Source organism: Pavona decussata, unplaced genomic scaffold (assembly GCF_977016875.1).
Source record: "Pavona decussata unplaced genomic scaffold, jaPavDecu1.1 SCAFFOLD_38, whole genome shotgun sequence".
In the NCBI taxonomy this organism is placed as follows: Eukaryota; Metazoa; Cnidaria; class Anthozoa; order Scleractinia; family Agariciidae; genus Pavona; species Pavona decussata.
Genome location: NW_028145460.1, coordinates 2,005,713 through 2,025,760, shown reverse-complemented (window position 1 = coordinate 2,025,760; position 20,048 = coordinate 2,005,713). Strand labels below are relative to the sequence as shown.

The following is a 20,048-nucleotide window of genomic DNA, read 5'->3' as shown; positions in this document are numbered from 1 at the left end:
AGTAAGAATCAAGGTTAATAAATGTTTTTAAGAATGGTATGAAAGTAATCTTCTTCAAGGGAATTACCTGAAAAACCAGACCATGTGCTTGGGGCCAAATATTTTTCAGCCCACTTCTTAGAGTTTGGGAATGTGATGAAACACTCTTCCTTTACTTCCTTGCACCGATCGTATAACATGGCTTATAGCTTGACTTCAGTGGTGCCATATTGGCCTTGCTTGACCAATTCTGCTGGGAGTTTCATCCCATGATTAAAAACACCCGAGTAAAACTAACCCTACACAATTTAGTAGAAGGGAGTAAGAATTGAAAACTTGCAGAGAAGACCTTCCTTGGAGGGAGAAGGGGGTAGGCTCCGTTTCCCGGAATATATTTGATTGAGGAAGGGGTTTGCTGGAGGTTTTCGTCACTTTCCTCTCTCCTGCTCTCCCTGACCAACGTTGCAATATATACTCTTCACGTTAGCACTACACAGCCCTCCTCTGCACACTTACGTTTCCTGTAACTCAATTAACGCTCGGGTGTCAAGCTGGAATGGACTACTGACCAAACATATCGTGGAAAGGTCGTAATTCTTTCATATATTATCCAGATAAAAATAAACCAAGTTAATAACTATTTTTTTAAATTCAATTTTACCACTTTTTTTATCAAAGAAAAATACTACGTATATACATGGCCCTAATCATTTAATCGACTGTCGTAAGGCGTTCAAAAAAAGATACACCGGAAACGGTTTCGAAGGATTTTATTCAAGCTCACCTCCAAAGAACAAATTTTTAACTGCAGCTAGCTGCGGTATTCGTTTAAACTCCTTTATCTTACTTCTTAAGTTATTTAATGAAGTAAAGAGCTTTTAAAACCCATCGTTGACTGCTGATTATTTCTCACCTGCAGGAATAACAATAAAAATTCAAAGTTAGGACTTAGGTCCATCCAGTGGTTGAACAGGGAAGCTTTTTCCGGGCCTTCCTCAGTCACGTAACCGTGCAGTCACCAGTAGTTTTGGAGGTATTAGAGAGATTTAGAATCGCGTTTACGGCAAACGGTAAACGTGATATTGGCGTTTATATTTTCTTCAAATAATTAGAAGATCGATGAAAACAGTGCAAAACAAGTCTAACCTTTCATGCTAATGCCAAACTGCTTAATTTTACTGAGAAACTAAAAACAACCAGTGGATACTGAACGATAAACGTGGCCGCTTCTGATCATTTCTGCCATTTGCCGTTTGCGGTAAACGTTGCTCTAAATCTCTCTTTTAGCTACACAAATAATAATCTGCACCCAGGTGGTTTTATGAATCGTATGGTAGAGCATTACAGAGGTATCGCAGTGGTCAGGGGTTTGAATCCCGTTCAAAACTGTTTTTTTTTTTTACTTTCTTTTCGTATCTCAAGTTAATTGATTACACAACTTGGGGGACCTCTCATTTATTTATTCTTGTAGTTCAAATATATCATGTTTATATACTTCACCATAGCTATAGTCAATCACACAAGGTTAATGTTTAGTTTTTTTTTTTTTTAGCATAATTTGTTTTACGACTTCACTCCCTGGAGACTTCAGAGGACAAATACAGAACACCTTACAAGACCAATACAGCCAAGGGCAGAGGGAACGACTTAATCGAATCGACCGGACCTCGGGATTACAAGATCAGTGCTCAGACCACTAGCTAAAAGGCTAGCCTTCATCGTACCATTTAAAAGTTGAAATGAACTCTTTTCATGCACCAAATTAAATATAATTTCATTCATATAGTAAGGACGTTATAATCATCAACTGGGTTTCCAAAGAATGCATGAAAAGTACATTGTAACGGGTATTTGGTTCTCTATTGACATGCATATGGCCAACGAGCAAACATCAGTGTAAAGTGAAGGGACTGCCGCTGGCCTCATACTGAGGACTCGTTAGGACCGCTGACCTGTGCTAGTCAGCCATATTGTTTCGGACACTCGAACTCATTTACGTGATCAAATATTTTGCCCATCGAATTTATTATCGTAAGTCTATTATATTGTGTTTCGTCTAGCTTTATAGCTCGCGTTACTTAGTGTATGTATATTGTGATTTATCCTGTAGATCTTAGTGTTTCATCATTGTAATTAAACCAAGTCAATCGAGGAGTTCGCTTCTTAAAGTAAACTCATTACTTACGGCATACTTCGGCCAGAATGTCAGAAAACAAATTTGACAACTCGTCAAAATTGTCCACGTTGAGGACATTGTCTCCTGCAATTTCTTCCAGTTGCCCCTGGAAATCTTCATGCTGACCAACTCCAACAGCCACTGTGTGAACGTGTTTTGCCTGAAGATGTATGAACAGCTTAGAAACATGATTTGCTTAGAAAAACAATATGTCCAAGACCCCAATGTTTAAAAGAATCGAATCCAAGGTGCATAAAATAATGAATAATATCTTGCATGAGATAATGAACTCTAACAGCTTTTGGAGCGAATTATGTTATGACAATTCGATGAATTAGCATAGACCGGAGATCGGGGCAAGTTAAGTATGTTTATTTAATTTTTGTTGTTTTGTTTGTTTGTTTGTTTTTTATGTGGTTTGTTGTTTTGTGTTTGTTTTGGTGTGTAGTGAACTGCCAGTGACTCGTTAAATTCATGAAAACTAAAACCTGTCAATACAATTGGCCTTTTAAAGCTAGTGAGATAAGATACCACAAATCCCCAAAGATGACCTACGCTCGCAGGGAAGAAAACCTCTGGCCTGCAAAAATCCCATGCTTTTCGGTACATAATCGCGGAATAAAACGTTTTCTAGCAAGCAGAGATTAAAACAGCCAATCAAAAGAATTGAATGATGCACAACGGAAAAAAAGGTTTGCGGACGACTCACCTTAAGTAGAGGAGTTATCTCAGCAAAGGGTTTGGATGTAGGATGGGTTTTTCCATCTGTGAAAACGATAAGAACGTTTGGAAACTTTTCTCTGTCTCCTCCCTCTGGAGTAAATAGCTGATTATTGGCAGCCAGCAGGGCTTTGTCGGTGCGGGTAGGCGAGAAACGATTGGTGGGTATTTTCTCAATGAACTGATTAACGGCATCTTTAGTGAACAACGCCTCGTTTGTAAACGTGCTGATCACTTTTGGATGACTGTCGAACAGGATCATACCAAGACGTGTAGCGTCTCTGCCGATATTTAACCCACCGGCGATTTGAGCAAGGAAACCCTTGAGGAGCATAAAGTCGCCCTCGGTCAAACTCCTAGTCCTGTCCACTAAAAATGCTACATCCATTCCTTTGGAGTTCTCACACGGATTTGGTGCTAGAAAACAATAACACGCTGTCAACGAAGGTCGTTCTCCAAGTGCAACAGAGAATTTTTCCTTCTATCCCAGTAAAAAATATGTTATTGAAATAAAAACGTCACTGAGACGGCGACTTCAGAATCCTGCTATTTAAAGCGCTGACCGTTTTCAGTCCGTCTTCTGTGATGTCCCTGTTATACTACTAACATCTCAGCATAATATGACTTTACCAGAACCTCACTATCGATAATTCTGTTGTGCAACACAAGTTGGTTTTAATCACAATAACTGTTCAAGCATTTGTCCCAAAGTATGCAACTTAAATTTAGTCAGTTACTGTCCACGTCAAAAAAAGTCTATTACCTCTCAAGGAGTCAATGTACCTTCTACGCGGCTTGGTATTTTCATAACGGAAATCGAAGCTAGGAGAAGATGCTGTGTTTTTAATTACAGATCTGGTACTTACGACAAATCAGTTTGAGTATATCGTTGGTGTGATCATTAAGGTTGGCGTAGTCGTCAACAAAGAACACGTTTTCTCCTCCAATCAAATCCAAGACCCTGTGGTACTTTGGTTTTTTGGCGTCTGGGCCAACGCCAACAACAACGAGACGGACACCTCTCGCCTTAAAATAATCAAATTGCTGTTACCATGATTATCCTATTTTCTGATCAGTTGGAGCATAAATGTACAGTTTATAAAAACTTTTTCCAAATCCATGGTCACATTTCGGAACGACGATTGTCAAAGAAATGGAATGTTATGTTTTAAGCCAGGTGAATGAATAATTTGATATTTGGAGAAAGAAAATCCGAGCTCTCGCCTCTTAGGAGAACTCGGGTTTACTTTTAACGAGTGTGTCGCTTGTGTCACTGACGGAAATAATACATGAATATTTTCTCCACAATAATTGCTTTTTAAGCGTTTTCCACAAAAAGTATCCAGAAGGTAGCCGCGATTATTTAAGTGAATAGCTTAAGCATTTTTTTAAGTCTAAAAATAATGAAATTGCTGCCAATTATACCATTTTCTGATTGATCGGGGTATAATTGTATAGTTTATAAGCAAATGTTTCAAATGCATTGTGATTCCCCAACCCTATATAGTAAGAGCCTTTTTAAAAAAGATTCAAAGCCAAGGTTTCGGTTGAATCGGAAACAACTCGAATATTTTAAAGAATATATGCTTTTATTAGGGAAGTGGTCAAAACTACTATACTCGAACCATAGAATAGATGGTGGTCTCCCCCTGTATCCCCCTTCCTCACCTCAAAGGATGGTGTCTATTGCATAGCCACCTCTCTTTCCAGCAGTAAAAAAATGACCATGACATTTAAACCTCACCATGCTGTTTATCTAGCAATGCTTACTCTTGCCAGCTGAATATTTCTGTGTCAACTCAAATTGAAAGCCAATAAAGTTTTGTCGGTAATGTTCATGAGATAGGTGGTATCTTCGATAACCCCCTTCCCAAGACAAGGTGGGTCTTCTTCGAACAAACTTGTTATGAACAGGTCTCTTTGGATTCCCTACGATAAGTATCTAGATGGTAACCAATAAGGTTCAACAACAAAAATCATTGCAACTTACTTTACCCATACAATCTATTGTTAATGGCCTTACCTTCAGGGCCACAACATCCAGATAAAAGTCATTTGTCTGTGGGTGAGATCTACCATCGGTGTACAGTACCATAGCTTTGGCCACGCCGGGTCTTAGTCCAGCTTCGTCGGTAAACATTTTTTCAGCGGCTGTTTTCAGTGCTAAGTCAATCCGGGTTGGTTTGCTAAGCTCGATACTGTTGGATATCAAACCCAAAATGGCGTTCACGTTGTAATACATAGCGTCGTTAAATGTATTGTGTTGCTTGCTTTTCTTGGCAAACGTTTGAAACGAGACATGGGTTCCGTCCTCTGAGATGTCAAATTGTTGCACAAGATGCTTGAGTGCTGCTGTCAATACGGGGATGTTTTCTTCTTTGATACTCTGTGTTGTATCAACCACCAAACCGAGATCAAGTTTACATTTGGAATTTTCTGTTTGTAACGAAAGGCGAAAAAGTGACAAAACATGACGTTTTCATTTATGAAAACAAATTATGGCAAAAATGTCAATTATATTGTAAACAATTTTATAAACACAATTTTTGCTTGCACAAAGCTAAAAACCATCTAAAATGTTCTTTAAAAATAACTTACGTTTTCGACTACTCAGTCATCTTCAGTGTTATATCTTTCAAAAATGTTAGGTGTTTCCCCTTTTAAGAACATTTTTATAATTTTTCTTAGCCTTTTAAATTTTGCTTAATTACCTGCAGAAGTCATCGCTAACATTCCGATCGCAAAAACCACGAAACCAAGGATTTTCATCTTGACTCAAAGATATTTCAAATTAAATGCTGAGGAGAAAACAGAAAAGAAAAGAATACCATCAGCCCTTATCATGTTTCAGTTAGTCAATCTTTATTTACACACGGTTAAAAAATTCATCAGTTCGATACAATATAAAACTACAGGATAAACTATAAATATTAAAATTTATAAATATTTAACAATTCTAATCCTATATTTAACAATTCTAATCCTAAACAATAATACTAAAACCTAAAGAAAACTTCACCTCCTTTCCAGAAGCTTACCTAAAATGGAGATTTTAATCTCTAATCTCTTATCATTTTAAGCAACCACTTTAAATAATTAATTGATTAAGTAATTCAGCCTGCCTGTCACGGCACAACTTTTATGGCGAGCAAACAACACCGCTACGAAAAACTGATAAGCAGCTTTCATTTGAACGGTTACACTTGCATGAATATTTTATCGACAAGATCAACAGTATGAAACACACTAAACGGCATCAGTTATGAACAGCTGATTATAGTACCACAGAAAGGCACTGCTCAGTAGCTATCATTGAATGTTAACAGTTTAGGGTTTCATCTACAGAACCCAATGTTATGAGTCAGATCCTGGTGTGACCCCCAAAGAGAAGGGATTCCAACAAAAAAAGCTACAATTGGTTCTGACGAATCATTACAGCTACAGCATAGACTGAACAGACACATATGCCCCATGCCGAGATGAATGCATTTCCGTTTGGCAACAGAAACACCTCTTTGAATTTTCATGTTCCGTTCATACGTATCAGCGCATGGAAAGCGCAAACGTTTGGAACGAAATCTTTTAAGCGAAAAAGAAAACTTTGGAGTGAATTCTTTCAATCGAAATCGTGTGTAAACTTTTAATCGAAAAAGTAAACTTTTGAATCAAATCTTTTAGACGAAAATGCTGTAAAACTCTTGGAGTGGGACACATATCTTAACCGAGAAAACAAACTTTTCGAGGGAAATCTTTTAATCGATCCGAAACGCACTGAAACTTTTAAAGTGAAATTAATATTTTGATCAAACAAGCAAACGTTTCGAGACGAATGGTAACATGACAATGCAGGTTTACAAGTTAGAGACTTGTATTACCTTACGGTTTGCCGATTCGTATCACTACTGTTTGGACAGGGTAACGAATCCATACACGGGGCGATAAAATGTTTCGGAAAAATTAATTGTGTTACCTTGATGTTTGAGTACTGTCCTGTTCGGAGTGCTGTCCTCCTTTAGGTTACCTCTGAAAGGAAACAAAACGTGAGAGCTGCCTCTTTAATCCTTTCTCGCTGAAGTTTGATTCCTGTTTACAACAGTCGGAGCCTTTGAAATTTCGCTATATGATTAATTAATTACATTCTTGAGGCTACTGTCAAAGAAACCTGAATAAGAAACTTTCGCTATTTTTAGCGGTCTCTTCTATTTTATATCATTTGACGTTTGCTTCGCCTACAGGCACAGGGGAAAAGAAAAATAATAACTGGCATGTTGACAGGAACATCACAACAGCTTAACTGATAAGGCAAAAGGATTGAAATTAGTAAAGAAAATAGAACAATAGCAAGCCTTCTTCCAAATGTGCTGAGTGTTACTCGTTATCTAAATCAATACTTCTCAAAACTGTGGCACTTGATATTTTATGATTTAATCATCACCATGTTAAAGTAAACTACTGTAAATTGGCTTTAAACCAATTTGGAATATTTATTTGAAATCTTTAATGGTATATAACAGATCGTAAGGATTGATTTTTCGATTTCTTGTCAGTCCTTATTGGTATGAGGAAATGAGAACTTACATGATGCTGGTAAAAGTTGTTGTAATATCAAATTCTTGCTGTTGTAGTAAGATCGAATGCGCTGCACCGGCATCGCAGAAGTCATGGGTTCGAATCCTGTTCACGCCTGAATTTTTTTCAAGTTTTCTTTTGACAACTGCTTAAGTTACGTAAATTACTGCGAGGGTCTTTCCTCGATTTAATAGATCGAAAGTATCGATATCGGATCCCGTCCAAGCCTGATTTTTTTTTTCAGGCTATCTTTTCGTAGCTGCTTAAGTTGCGTACGTAATTAGGATGGTCTCTCATTTACTGATTAAACTTTTTTGAGTTAAAGGTTTTACTGATAAACTTACATTTTGTTATAATTCTGAATTCCTTGTGTGGACAAGGAAGAAAGAAAATGCCGACTATAACATCCTTCTTAAACATTAACGTCTGCTTACTGCATAATTTCGTCTTCCTTGATTCCTTAATTAAACCTTTTTAAATTGTCACCTGTTTGAATTTTTGTTAACCATGGGGACATTTTTACATTAAAAAATTGTCAAATTTTAAAGTCATTTATTTTTTCTATTTGGAACATTTACATAAATCTTTAAGAGGATATGTAAAAAGTATAGTATTAAAGCTGTTTTTTTCGCGTCATGTTTCTTGGTAAACAGTTGCAGCACGCGGCATTGGGAGTACAATCAGTTGGTGTGGGTCGCTGTTATGGTTACTTTCTTGCTTATCAGAATTTTACTTCCCTTATCAGCTCGACCTCCTTTTCATTTAAATCAACAACAGCACTGAGAAGCTACAATCTTGGAAAAAACTGAACCGTTGCGCTTCCAACGGTTTCTACTCGTAATCCAGCAAGGAGCAATATTTGGAACTCCCCCTCACCGAAGTCAATGTTGTCTTACGGTTCGTAAACCGCTTCTCCCTGGCAATGATCGCTCTACCGTGAGTTGGACAGGAGGGAAAAAAGCAACTTTCGTAAAATCTTTGAGGCACACACATTGTCGAAGTTTCCCGTTTTTTTATAAGAAGTTTTGATCTTTAATACTGTAGTAAGTTAATGGAGAGGGAATAAACGTTTGCGTGCCACAGTCCTAGTTATGATCAAGTTATTGAAAAAAAAAAATATGGTTACTATATCGACTGTGTGGGTCATTTAAAAATGCGATGATAAGGAAGCGAGATGCTGCTATGCTCTTAAACTCCAGGACCAGTTGATAGTTTGAGGAAAAATAATTTAAATTTGAAAGATAATCCAAGTAAACAGTTTCCTTTTCACGAGTGATAACGATTCAGATCAATAAAAATCTGGCGAGATATTTACAGTTTTCGCCAAAAAAAAAGAACAGTGAATAAAAATAGTCCCTCGTTTTATTGTGGAATTTTGCCTGCTGTATAATTTTAACTTCAGCTAAGTTACTTCCAAAATCACAATCAATTACCGCTGCAACACCAAGAAAGGGCCTTTTGAATGGTATAACAGCTAGGCAGGGAACCAAGGGTGGCGAAATTGTCTAAAATCTCTGACTCGAACATCTTTTTAAATCCATCTTCCTGTTTTCATGTCGTTCTTATTTATCACGTTGGTAAAATTATGCAAATACATTTTTTAAGAATATTGAATATTTTAAATAGATTTTTTACATGACGAGAATAGAAGATATGGGAAAAACGAAGCTTTTCTATCCAGCTTTTTTGCAATCAACAAAAAAATATTTAAAGAGGTTAAAAATTTCATCTAACGCTGTCTGATGTTTCGATGATACTGCCATCACAGCTCGTAGGATGCCTGAACACGATTATCCAAGGGATGTCAAAACCGAATTTAACTAACAACTTTTCAGTAGTGAAAAACGCCGCAACAAATTCGACCGCTTAATTCACGAAATGTTGATCATCCAAGACTTTAAACCAACTTTGAACGTTCAAACTGACTACATCCGCGCTAAGTTATTTACATAATCACAAAAGAAACAAAATGTCTATAGCTTGTCTATTGTTTTGTTTTTCACTCATTTATATTCAAACCACGAAGAAACAGCCAGTTCTCCTTGATAATGATCAAGGTAGTATAATTGAAGAGACGCACAACATTAGTTTTAATTTTTGTACTAAAGTTTTTCGTTAAAGAGACTAATTTATAGGAACTGGTTCCTCAAAACACACCAGTTAAGATATACACTTATTTTTATTTATTTATTTATTTTTTTAGATAGTTTATTATGGATTATCATATGGAAGCCAAAAGGCTGAATTGTATAATTATTTATATAAATAATAAGAATATTTAAAAATTCAGCACCATCAACTATTTACAAACCTATTAATAATAATAAAAAGAAGTAAATAAGAGATAATGGAAAAATGTTTAAAATTGGGAGAATGAAAAGAATCAAAAAATCGATAAAAATGAGTAAGACTGATTGCTATTTAAATAAATTGCTATTGGCTCGGCCACCGCATGGCCGAAATAAAAGTTGAGTTAAAAAGGCAATGATTTAATTTAAATGAAAAAGGAAGTTGAAAAGAAACAGGATGTAAAATTAATGTACCTTTATGGAAGCTATACCGATCAACTTCTCGATGCATAATTGTATTCCCTGGGTGCTACAGTCGGTAGATATGGTGCGTGAAATCCAAAATCTGCTATTCGCTGCATAGAAGTAGGAACGAGTCGTAGCTATAATCCCGTTCTTTGTAGATATCAAAATGCTGTTTCTTGTACAAGTTTGTTTTAAATAATGATCGCTTCAATGAATTGGCACATAGTTTTCCCAAACTGCGTGAATGAAGCCCGGGGGGTGTGGGTGGGGGGATAACCACTCGACCCTATTTCAGACCAAACTATGTCATTTTCGTGCACCTTCTTAACTACATGGCTTCTAAAATTCATACCCCTTTCCAGACCTGGCCCCCGTTGTTCAAAGAGCGGATAACTTTATCCACTGGATAAATAACTATCCAGCGGTACAAATGTATTCCAACCGACGCATTTGGCAAGTTTTTCACACAATCCCATACTTAAATTTTACATATGCTTCTACACTATTCACAAATTATAGGGACTATCGGGAAAATCTTGCACACAGTTTATCTGCCGGATAGCGACCTATCCCGTGCATAAAATTATCCGCTCTTTGAACAACTGGGGCCTGGTCTTTAGAATCCATACCTTTTTCTGTAAAATTCATATCCATTTTCAGACCTGGGACCCGTTTCTGGAGCGTCCCGGTAACTTACCGGGCCCGATAAGTATATTTTCAAATGTTTTTTTTTTTTCGCCGATTACACAGTGATTACAGGCATGGCACTCGGCCAATGTTTTCATACAGTTATAAGACTTAAAAATTTAGTGTTCAAAGCTAACAAAAATTGACTTCTGTTAAAAAACTTTTATCACCAAAAACACTTACTGGGCCCGGTAAGTTACCGGGACGTTCGAGAAACGGGCCCCTGTTCTCTATAATCCATACCCTTGTCTGTAAAATAAATACCCATTTTCAAACCAAAACAGCTCAAAAACTGGCCGCACATACCTATATAGCTTATATAGGGTAGTAACCGCCCTCCCTCCCTCGGGGGACTGATTGTAATTAGAAAAGACAGAGGAACGTAGTAATGTCGGGTATGTCGTATCCTGGGTCACTCGCTAACACGTACACGTGTTCCTGTAAGCTCACTAAAGAAAACGTATCTTGGAAATTTGGTGTTCTATCGTAAACTCGAAAACGTTCTTTTAGGAACAGAAACCTAAAACTATCGCTCAAATTTGTTGAGTGTCTCTGGTCACTGATGGACCAGGATAAAATAGACTGCAACTTGAAACAAGTTAGGCAAACTGTTTTCAAGTTCTCCCGTTTTCGTTCCCAAAATGCACGAGAGCCGTCATGAGTTGTTCCTTTTAATAACGCAGGGCCCAGGGCCTGATTGTTCGAAAGCCGATTAACGCTAATCCCCATAACCGAGGTTTTCATTTTGCTCGTTAAAAATGTCTTAGATAGCAAATTTTATTCTATTCGAAGTAACACTAGTTACAATCGCAAAATAACGTCAGTTAAGTGCGCGCTCTGATTGGCTGATGCCCGTAAATAATGCGAAGGAAAACGGATGGAATCAAGTTTATAGTCGACCAATTGTAGTACGAATCAAGGTTTATAAAACTGAATTTTACATCAAACTTCCATTATATAAACCCTCTGTCTGCCTCAACCGAGCTGGTGGTTAAAAATCACGAGGGAAAGCTTTTTTTTTAAGAATGGTACGAAAGTAATCTCCTTCAAGGGAATTACCTGAAATACCAGACCATGTGCTTGGGGCCAAACATTTTTCAGGCCACTTCTTGAAGTTTGGGAATGTGATGAAACACTGTTCCTTTACTTCCTTGCACCGATCGTATAAATATGCGTTATTGACCAAGCGTGAGGTCAAGATGGCTGGATATTGGCCAAGTCCTTTTTTTTGCGTTTTTATGGACCGAGACGAAGTCGAGGTCCATAAAAACGCAAAAAAAAGAACGAGGCCAATATCCAGCCATCTTGACCGAACAAGCTTGGTCAATAAAGGATTTATTACATGGCTTTACCATCAAGTTAAAACTACAATAATAAAACAAAACACAACATGAAACTGCTCTACCCGGAAAGAAATTCTTCATAGCCGGCCGGTGCAAGATTTATTTTCAGTGCGCCTTTGGATTAGCATGTAATCGTGGAAAACAAGGAATCCTAAATTATCTTAGGGCTATAACTTTATAATGGCTTAAAGGAAGTGTACAATTATCGAGAACGAAAAATTTAGATTTTCGCAAGAGCGGGAAGATTTGAATAGAACCCAACAAACTCGCCATTTTCAGGCGATCGCGCGGTGGAGTAAATAATAAAATTTTTTTTGCACAGTTTTCGGCTTCCAATCATTAATTCTTGAATAATACAATAGATTTTGAGATTATATGCAAACATAAGCCGAAAAAAAGAGCAGGTAAATCAGAAAACTGAGCGAAACTTTGACAAGATTTTGTTGTTTACAACAAGCAAGACGCGGCTGAATTAAAAACGTGAGCTTCTTCGGCGAACTTCAAAAAAAAAAAAAAACTTTTCTGAACTGCTCTAAACACTAACCGCAACTTCCATTACGCTATGATTTAAATACAGTCATTGCAAACCTAAAGAACTTATCAATTTGGCACTCGACTTGAGACAATAAGTTTTTCAAAATTAATTCTATCTAAAATACTACACGCAGGGCAACTCACCGCTTCAACTCACATTCATTGTAGCTGAAACGAAGTTTTCACTACACCAGGACGATTCCATTCTCTTTCCTTTCCTTTAGGTAAATGTTGAGAGTTTACCGAACTTTTTAGTGAGCGTTTTCCCCCAAAACAACGAGAAAATCGAAGAAAACCCGCATTGTTGTTGGGATTAAACTTTCGATGCCAAGCGGACGGGCAACGGGTAATCCCGAGCGGGCAAGATAGCTCCATCTTGCCCGCTCGGGTAGCCAATCACAGCGCAGAATTTGACTCATCTTGCCCGCTCGCGGAGCCAGCCATATAATAACATGGCTTATGGCTTGACTTCAGTGGTGTCATATTGGCCCTGCTTGATCAATTCTGCTGGGAGTTTCATCCAATGATTAAAAACACCCGAGTAAAACTAACCCTACGCAGTTTAGTAGAAGGGAGTAAGAATTGAAAACTTGCGGAGAAGACCTTTATTGGAGGGAGAAGAGGGTAGGCTCCGTTTCCCGGAATATATTTGATTGAGGAAGGGGTTTGCTGGAGGTTTTCGTCACTTTCCTCTCTCCTGCTCTCCCTGACAAACGTTGCAATATATACTCTTCAGGTTAGCACTACACAGCCCTCCTCTGCACACTTACGTTTCCTGTAACTCAATTAACGCTCGGGTGTCAAGCTGAAATGGACTACTGACCAAACAGATCGTGAAAAGGTCGTAATTCTTTCATATATTATCCAGATAAAAATAAACCAAGTTAATAACTATTTTTTAAATTCAATTTTACCACTCTTTTATCAAAGAAAAATACTACGTATATACATGGCCCTAATCATTTAATCGACTGTCGTAAGGCGTTCAAAAAAAGATACACCGGAAACGGTTTCGAAGGATTTTATTCAAGCTCACCACCAACGAACAAATTTTTAACTGCAGCTAGCTGCGGTATTCATTTAAACTCCTTTATCTTACTTTTTAATTTATTTAATGAAGTAAAGAGCTTTTAAAACCCATCGTTGACTGCTGATTATTTCTCACCTGCAGGAATAACAATAAAAATTCAAAGTTAGGACTTAGGTCCATCCAGTGGTTGAACAGGGAAGCTTTTACCGGGCCTTCCTCAGTCACGTAACCGTGCAGTCACCAGTAGTTTTGGACATATTTTAAATTCTTATAACTAAAGAGCTACACAAATAATAATCTGCACCCAGGTGGTTTTATGAATCTTATGGTAGAGCATTACAGAGGTATCGCAGTGGTCAGGGGTTTGAATCCCGTTCAAAACTGATTTTTTTTTTTTACTTTCTTTTCGTATGTCAAGTTAATTGATTACACAACTTGGGGGACCTCTCATTTATTTATTCTTGTAGTTCAAATATATCATGTTTATATACTTCACCATAGCTATAGTCAATCACACAAGGTTAATGTTTAGTTGTTTTTTTTAGCATAATTTGTTTACGACTTCTCTCCCTGGAGACTTCAGAAGACAAATACAGAACACCTTAGAAGACAAATACAGCCAAGGGCAGAGGGAACGACTTAATCGAATCGGCCGGACCTCGGGATTACAAGACCAGTGCTCAGACCACTAGCTAAAAAGGCTAGCCTTCATCGTACCATTTAAAAGTTGAAATAAACTCTTTTCATACACCAAATTAAATATAATTTCATTCATATAGTAAGGACGTTATAATCATCAACTGGGTTTCCAAAGAATGCATGAAAAGTACATTGTAACGGACATTTGGTTCCCTATTGACATGCATATGGACAACGAGCAAACATCAGTGTAAAGTGAAGGGACTGCCGCTGGCCACATACTGAGGACTCGTTAGGACCGCTGACCTGTGCTAGTCAGCCATATTGTTTCGGACACTCGAACTTTACGTGATCAAATATCTTGCGAATCGAACTTATTATTGTAAGTCTATTATATTGTGTTTCGTTTAGCTTTATAGTTCGCGTTACTTAGTGTATGTATATTGTGATTTATCCTGTAGATCTTAGTGTTTCATCGTTGTAATTAAACCAAGTCAATCGAGGAGTTCGCTTCATAAAGTAAACTCATTACTTACGGCATACTTCGGCCAGAATGTCAGAAAACAAATTTGACAACTCGTCAAAATTGTCCACGTTGAGGACATTGTCTCCTGCAATTTCTTCCAGTTGCCCCTGGAAATCTTCATGCTGACCAACTCCAACAGCCAGTGTGTGAACGTGTTTTGCCTGAAGATGTAGAACAGCTTAGAAACATGATATGCTTAGAAAAACAATATGTCCAAGACCCCAATGTTTAAAAGAATCGAATCCAAGGTGTATAAAATAATGAATAATATCTTGCATGAGATAATTAACTCTAACAGCTTTTGGAGCGAATTATGTTATGACAATTCGATGAATTAGCATAGACCGGAGATCGGGGCAAGTTAAGTATGTTTATTTAATTTTTGTTGTTTCGTTTGTTTGTTTGTTTTTTTGTGTGGTTCGTTGTTTTGTGTTTGTTTTGGTGTGTAGTGAACTGCCAGTGACTCGTTGACATCATGAAAAAAAACCTAAACCTGCCAATATAATCTCCCCTGCGAGTGTAGGTCATCTTTGGGATTTGTGGTATCTTATCTCACTAGATCGGATTTTGGAGTGAAGCTCGGTGGTTGCGTGGTTTATGAAGGTTATTTTCGGACTTTTAGGAACCTCTGGCCTGCACAAATCCTATGCTTTTCGGTAAATAATTGCGAAATAAAACGTTTTCCAGCAAGCAGTCGATCAAAACAATTGAACGATGCGCAACAGAGCAAAAGGTTTGCGAACGACTCACCTTAAGTAGAGGAGTTATCTCAGCAAAGGGTTTGGATGTACGATGGGTTTTTCCATCTGTGAAAACGATAAGAACGTTTGGAAACTTTTCTCTGTCTCCTCCCTCTGGAGTAAATAGCTGATTATTGGCAGCCAGCAGGGCTTTGTCGGTGCGGGTAGGCGAGAAACGATTGGTGGGTATTTTCTCAATGAACTGATTAACGGCATCTTTAGTGAACAACGCCTCGTTCGTAAACGTGCTGATCACTTTTGGATGACTGTCGAACAGGATCATACCAAGACGTGTAGCGTCTCTGCCGATATTTAACCCACCGGCGATTTGAGCAAGGAATCCCTTGAGGAGCATAAAGTCGCCCTCGGTCAAACTCCTAGTCCTGTCCACTAAAAATGCTACATCCATTCCTTTGGAGTTCTCACACGGATTTGGTGCTAGAAAACAATAACACGCTGTCAACGAAGGTCGTTCTCCAAGTGCAACAGAGAACTTTCCTTCTATCCCAGTAAAAAATATGTTATTGAAATAAAAACGTCATTGAGACGGCGACTTCAGAATCCTGCTAAAGCGCTGACCGTTTTCAGTCCGTCTTCTGTGATGTCCCTGTTATACTACTAACATCTCAGCATATCATGACTTTACCAGAACCTCACTATAGATAATTCTGTTCTGCAACGCAAGTTGTTTGTAATGACAATAACTGGACAGTCATTTGTCCCGAATTATGCAACTTAAATTTAGTCAGTTAGTGTCCACGTCAAAAAAAGTCTGTTACCCCTTAAAGACTCAATGTAGCTTTTAATACGCTTGGTATTTTCATAACAGAAATAAAAGCTAGGTGCTGTGTTTTTAATTACAGATCTGGTACTTACGGCAAATCAGTTTGAGTATATCGCTGGTGTGATCATTAAGGTTGGCGTAGTCGTCAACAAAGAACACGTTTTCTCCTCCAATCAAATCCAAGACCCTGTGGTACTTTGGTTTTTTGGCGTCTGGGCCAACGCCAACAACAACGAGACGGACACCTCTCGCCTTAAAATAATCAAATTGCTCTTACCATGATTATCCTATTTTCTGATCAGTTGGAGTATAAATGTACAGTTTATAAAAACTGTTTCCAAATCCATGGTCACATTTCGGAACGACGATTGTCAAAGAAATGGAATGTTATGTTTTAAGCCAGGTGAATGAATGATTTGATATTTGGAGAAAGAAAATCCGAGCTCTCGGCTCTTAGGAGAACTCGGGTTTACTTTTAACGAATCGAGTGTGTCGCCTGTGTCACTGACTGAAATAATCCATGAATATTTTCTCCACAATAATTGCTTTTTAAGCGTTTCAGTCCACAAAAAGTATCCAGAAGGTAGCCGCGATTATTTAAGTTAATAGCTTAAGCATTTTCTTAAGTCTAAAAATAATGAAATTGCTGCCAATTATACCATTTTCTGATTGATCAAGGTATAATTGTATAGTTTATAAGCAAATGTTTCAAATGCATTGTGATTCCCCAACCCTATATAGTAACAGCTTTTTAAAAAAAGATTGAAATTTTTTAAAAAAGATTCAAAGCCAAGGTTTCGGATGAATTGAAAACAACTCGAATATTTTATAGAATATATGCTTTTATTAGGGAAGTGGTCAAAACCACTATACTCAAACCTCCGAATAGATGGTGGTCTCCGCCTGTATCCCCCTTCCTCACCTCAAAGGATGGTGTCTATTACATAGCCACCTCTCTTTCCAGCAGTAAAAAAATGACCGTGACATGCTGTTTATCTAGCAATGCTTACCCTTGCCAGCTGAATGTTTCTGTGTCAACTCAAATTTAAAGCCAATAAAATTTTGTCGGTAATGTTCATGAAATAGGTGGTGTCTTCGATAACCCCCTTCCCAAGACAAGGTGGGTCTTCTTCGAACAACCTTGTTATGAACAGGTCTCTTTGGATTCCCTACGATAAGTATCTAGACAGGGTCTGGATGCTTCTCTAGATGGTAGCCAATAAGGTTCAACAACAAAAATCATTGCAACTTACTTTACCCATACAATCTATTGTTAATGGCCTTACCTTCAGGGCCACAACATCCAGATAAAAGTCATTTGTCTTTGGGTGAGATCTACCATCGGTGTACAGTACCATAGCTTTGGTCACGCCGGGTCTTAGTCCAGCTTCGTCGGTAAACATTTTTTCAGCGGCTGTTTTCAGTGCTAAGTCAATCCGAGTTGGTTTGCTAAGCTCGATATTGTTGGATATCAAACCCAAAATGGCGTTCACGTTGTAATACATAGCGTCGTTGAATGTATTGTGTTGCTTGCTTTTCTTGGCAAACGTTTGAAACGAGACATGGGTTCCGTCCTCTGAGATGTCAAATTGTTGCACAAGATGCTTGAGTGCTGCTGTCAATATGGGGATGTTTTCTTCTTTGATACTCTGTGTTGTATCAACCACCAAACCGAGATCAAGTTTACATTTGGAATTTTCTGTTTGTAAAGAAAAGCGAAAAAGTGACAAAACATGACGTTTTCATTTATGAACTCAAATTATGGCAAAAATGTCAATTATATTGTAAACAATTTTATTAACACAATTTTTGCTTGCACAAAGCTAAAAACCATCTAAAATGTTCTTTAAAAATAACTTACGTTTTCGACTCTTCAGTCATCTTCAGGGTTATATTTTTCAAAAATGTTAGGTGTTTCCCCTTTTAAGAACATTTTTATAATTTTTCTTAGCCTTTTAAATTTTGCTTAATTACCTGCAGAAGTCATCGCTAATATTCCGATCGCAAAAACCACGAAACCAACGGTTTTCATCTTGACTCAAAAATATTTCAAATGAAATGCTGAGGAAAAAACAGAACAGAAAAAGAATATCATTAGCCCATATCATGTTTCAGTCAGTCAATCTTTATTTACACACGGTTAAAAAATTCATCAGTTCGATAGAATATAAAACTGTAAGATAAACTATCAATATCAAAATGTATAAATATTTAACAATTCTAATCCTAAACAATAATACTAAAACCTAAAGAAAACTTGACCTGCTTTCCAAAAGCTTACCTAAAATGGAAATTTTAATCTCTAATCTCTAATCATTTCAAGCAACCACTTTCAAAAATTAATTGATTAAGTAATTCAGCCTGCCTGTTCCGGCCCAACTTTTATGGCGAGCAAACAACACCGCTACGAAGAACTGATAAGGAGCTTTCATTTGAACGGTAACACTTGCATGAATATTTTATCCACAAGATCAACAGTATGAAACACACTAAACGGCATCAGTTATGAACAGCTGATTATAGTACCACAGGAAAGCACTGCTCAGTAGCTATTAACAGTTTAGGGTTTCATCTACAGAACCCAATGTTATGAGTCAGATCCTGGTGTGACCCCCAAAGAGAAGGGATTCCAACAAAAAAAGCTACAATTGGTTCTGACGAATCATTACAGCTACAGCATAGACTGAACAGAAACATATGCCCCATGCCGAGATGAATGTATTTCCGTTTGGCAACAGAAACACCTCTTTGAATTTTCATGTTCCGTTCATACGTATCAGCGCATGGAAAGCGCAAACGTTTGGAACGAAATCTTTTAAGCGAAAAAGAAAACTTTGGAGTGAATTCTTTCAATCGAAATCGTGTGTAAACTTTTAATCGAAAAAGTAAACTTTTGAATCAAATCTTTTAGACGAAAATGCTGTAAAACTCTTGTAGTGGAACACATATCTTAACCGAGAAAACAAACTTTTCGAGGGAAATCTTGTTATCGATCCGAAACGCACTGAAACTTTTGAAGTGAAATTAATATTTTGATCAAACAAGCAAACGTTTCGAGACGAATGGTAACATGACAATGCAGGTTTACAAGTTAAAGACTTGTATTACCTTACGGTTTGCCGATTCGTATCACTATTGTTTGGACAGGGTAACGAATCCATATACAGGGGCGTTAAAATGTTTTGGAAAAATAACTGTGTTACCTTGATGTTTGAGTACTGTCCTGTTCTGAGTGCTGTCGTCCTTTAGGTTACCTCAGAATGGAAACAAAACGTGAGAGCTGCCTCTTTAATCCTTTCTCGCTGACGTTTGCTTTCTGTATACAACAGTCGGAGCCTTTGAAATTTCGCTAAATTACATTCTTGAGGCTACTGTCAAAGAAACCTGAATAAGAAACTTTCGCTTTTTTTAAGCGGTCTCTTTTATTTTATATCATTTGACGTTTGCTTCGCCTACAGGCACAGGGGAAAAGAAAAATAATAACTGACATGTGGACAGGAAGATCACAACAGCTTAACTGATTAGGCAAAAGGATTGAAATTAGTAAAGAAAATAAAACACTAACAAGCCTTCTTCCAGATGTGCTGAGTGTTACTCGTTATCTAAATCAATACTTCTCAAAACAGTGGCGCTTGATATTTTATGATTTAATCATCACCATGTTAAAGTAAACTACTGTAAATTGGCTTTAAACCAATTTGGAATATTTATTTGAAATCTTTAATGGTATATAACAGATCGTATGGATTGATTTTTCGATTTCTTGTCAGTCCTTATTGGTATGAGG

The 20,048-nt window shown here is 37.5% G+C and overlaps 1 protein-coding gene across 2 annotated transcripts; it reads right to left on the bottom strand.

Annotated features, from left to right (window-relative positions):
* Window positions 1–773: 773 nt before the first annotated feature.
* LOC146483556 (collagen alpha-6(VI) chain-like) lies at window positions 774–19,603 on the bottom strand. Of its 2 annotated transcripts, XM_085105733.1 has the most exons (8): window positions 19,516–19,566; window positions 6,846–6,882; window positions 5,587–5,673; window positions 4,899–5,311; window positions 3,742–3,901; window positions 2,865–3,292; window positions 2,165–2,315; window positions 774–892 (listed from the first exon to the last, which is right to left on the bottom strand). In XM_085105733.1, exons 3-8 carry the CDS (start codon window positions 5,642–5,644, stop codon window positions 882–884), a joined length of 1,221 nt encoding a protein of 406 aa, XP_084961859.1. In that variant the 5' UTR covers window positions 5,645–5,673; window positions 6,846–6,882; window positions 19,516–19,566; the 3' UTR covers window positions 774–881. The 2 variants fall into 2 exon arrangements, with proteins under 2 accessions (XP_084961859.1, XP_084961860.1); XM_085105734.1 differs by lacking the exons at window positions 774–892; window positions 2,165–2,315; window positions 2,865–3,292; ... (2 more) ...; window positions 5,587–5,673; window positions 6,846–6,882 and adding exons at window positions 13,551–13,707; window positions 14,748–14,898; window positions 15,488–15,915; ... (1 more) ...; window positions 17,548–17,960; window positions 18,236–18,322 and having other exon boundaries at window positions 19,465–19,603.
* Window positions 19,604–20,048: the final 445 nt, after the last annotated feature.

What these genes read in the sequence shown, in the direction of transcription:
- LOC146483556 (XM_085105734.1), bottom strand. Translation starts at nt 18,293, where the DNA reads ATGAAAACCGTTGGTTTCGTGGTTTTTGCGATCGGAATATTAGCGATG. An exon ending in TGGATGTTGTGGCCCTGAAG is followed by an intron (nt 16,514 to 17,547) that starts GTAAGGCCATTA and finishes GATTATTTTAAG; the next exon opens with GCGAGAGGTGTCCGTCTCGT. An exon ending in TATACTCAAACTGATTTGCC is followed by an intron (nt 15,916 to 16,353) that starts GTAAGTACCAGA and finishes ATTGTTTTCTAG; the next exon opens with CACCAAATCCGTGTGAGAAC.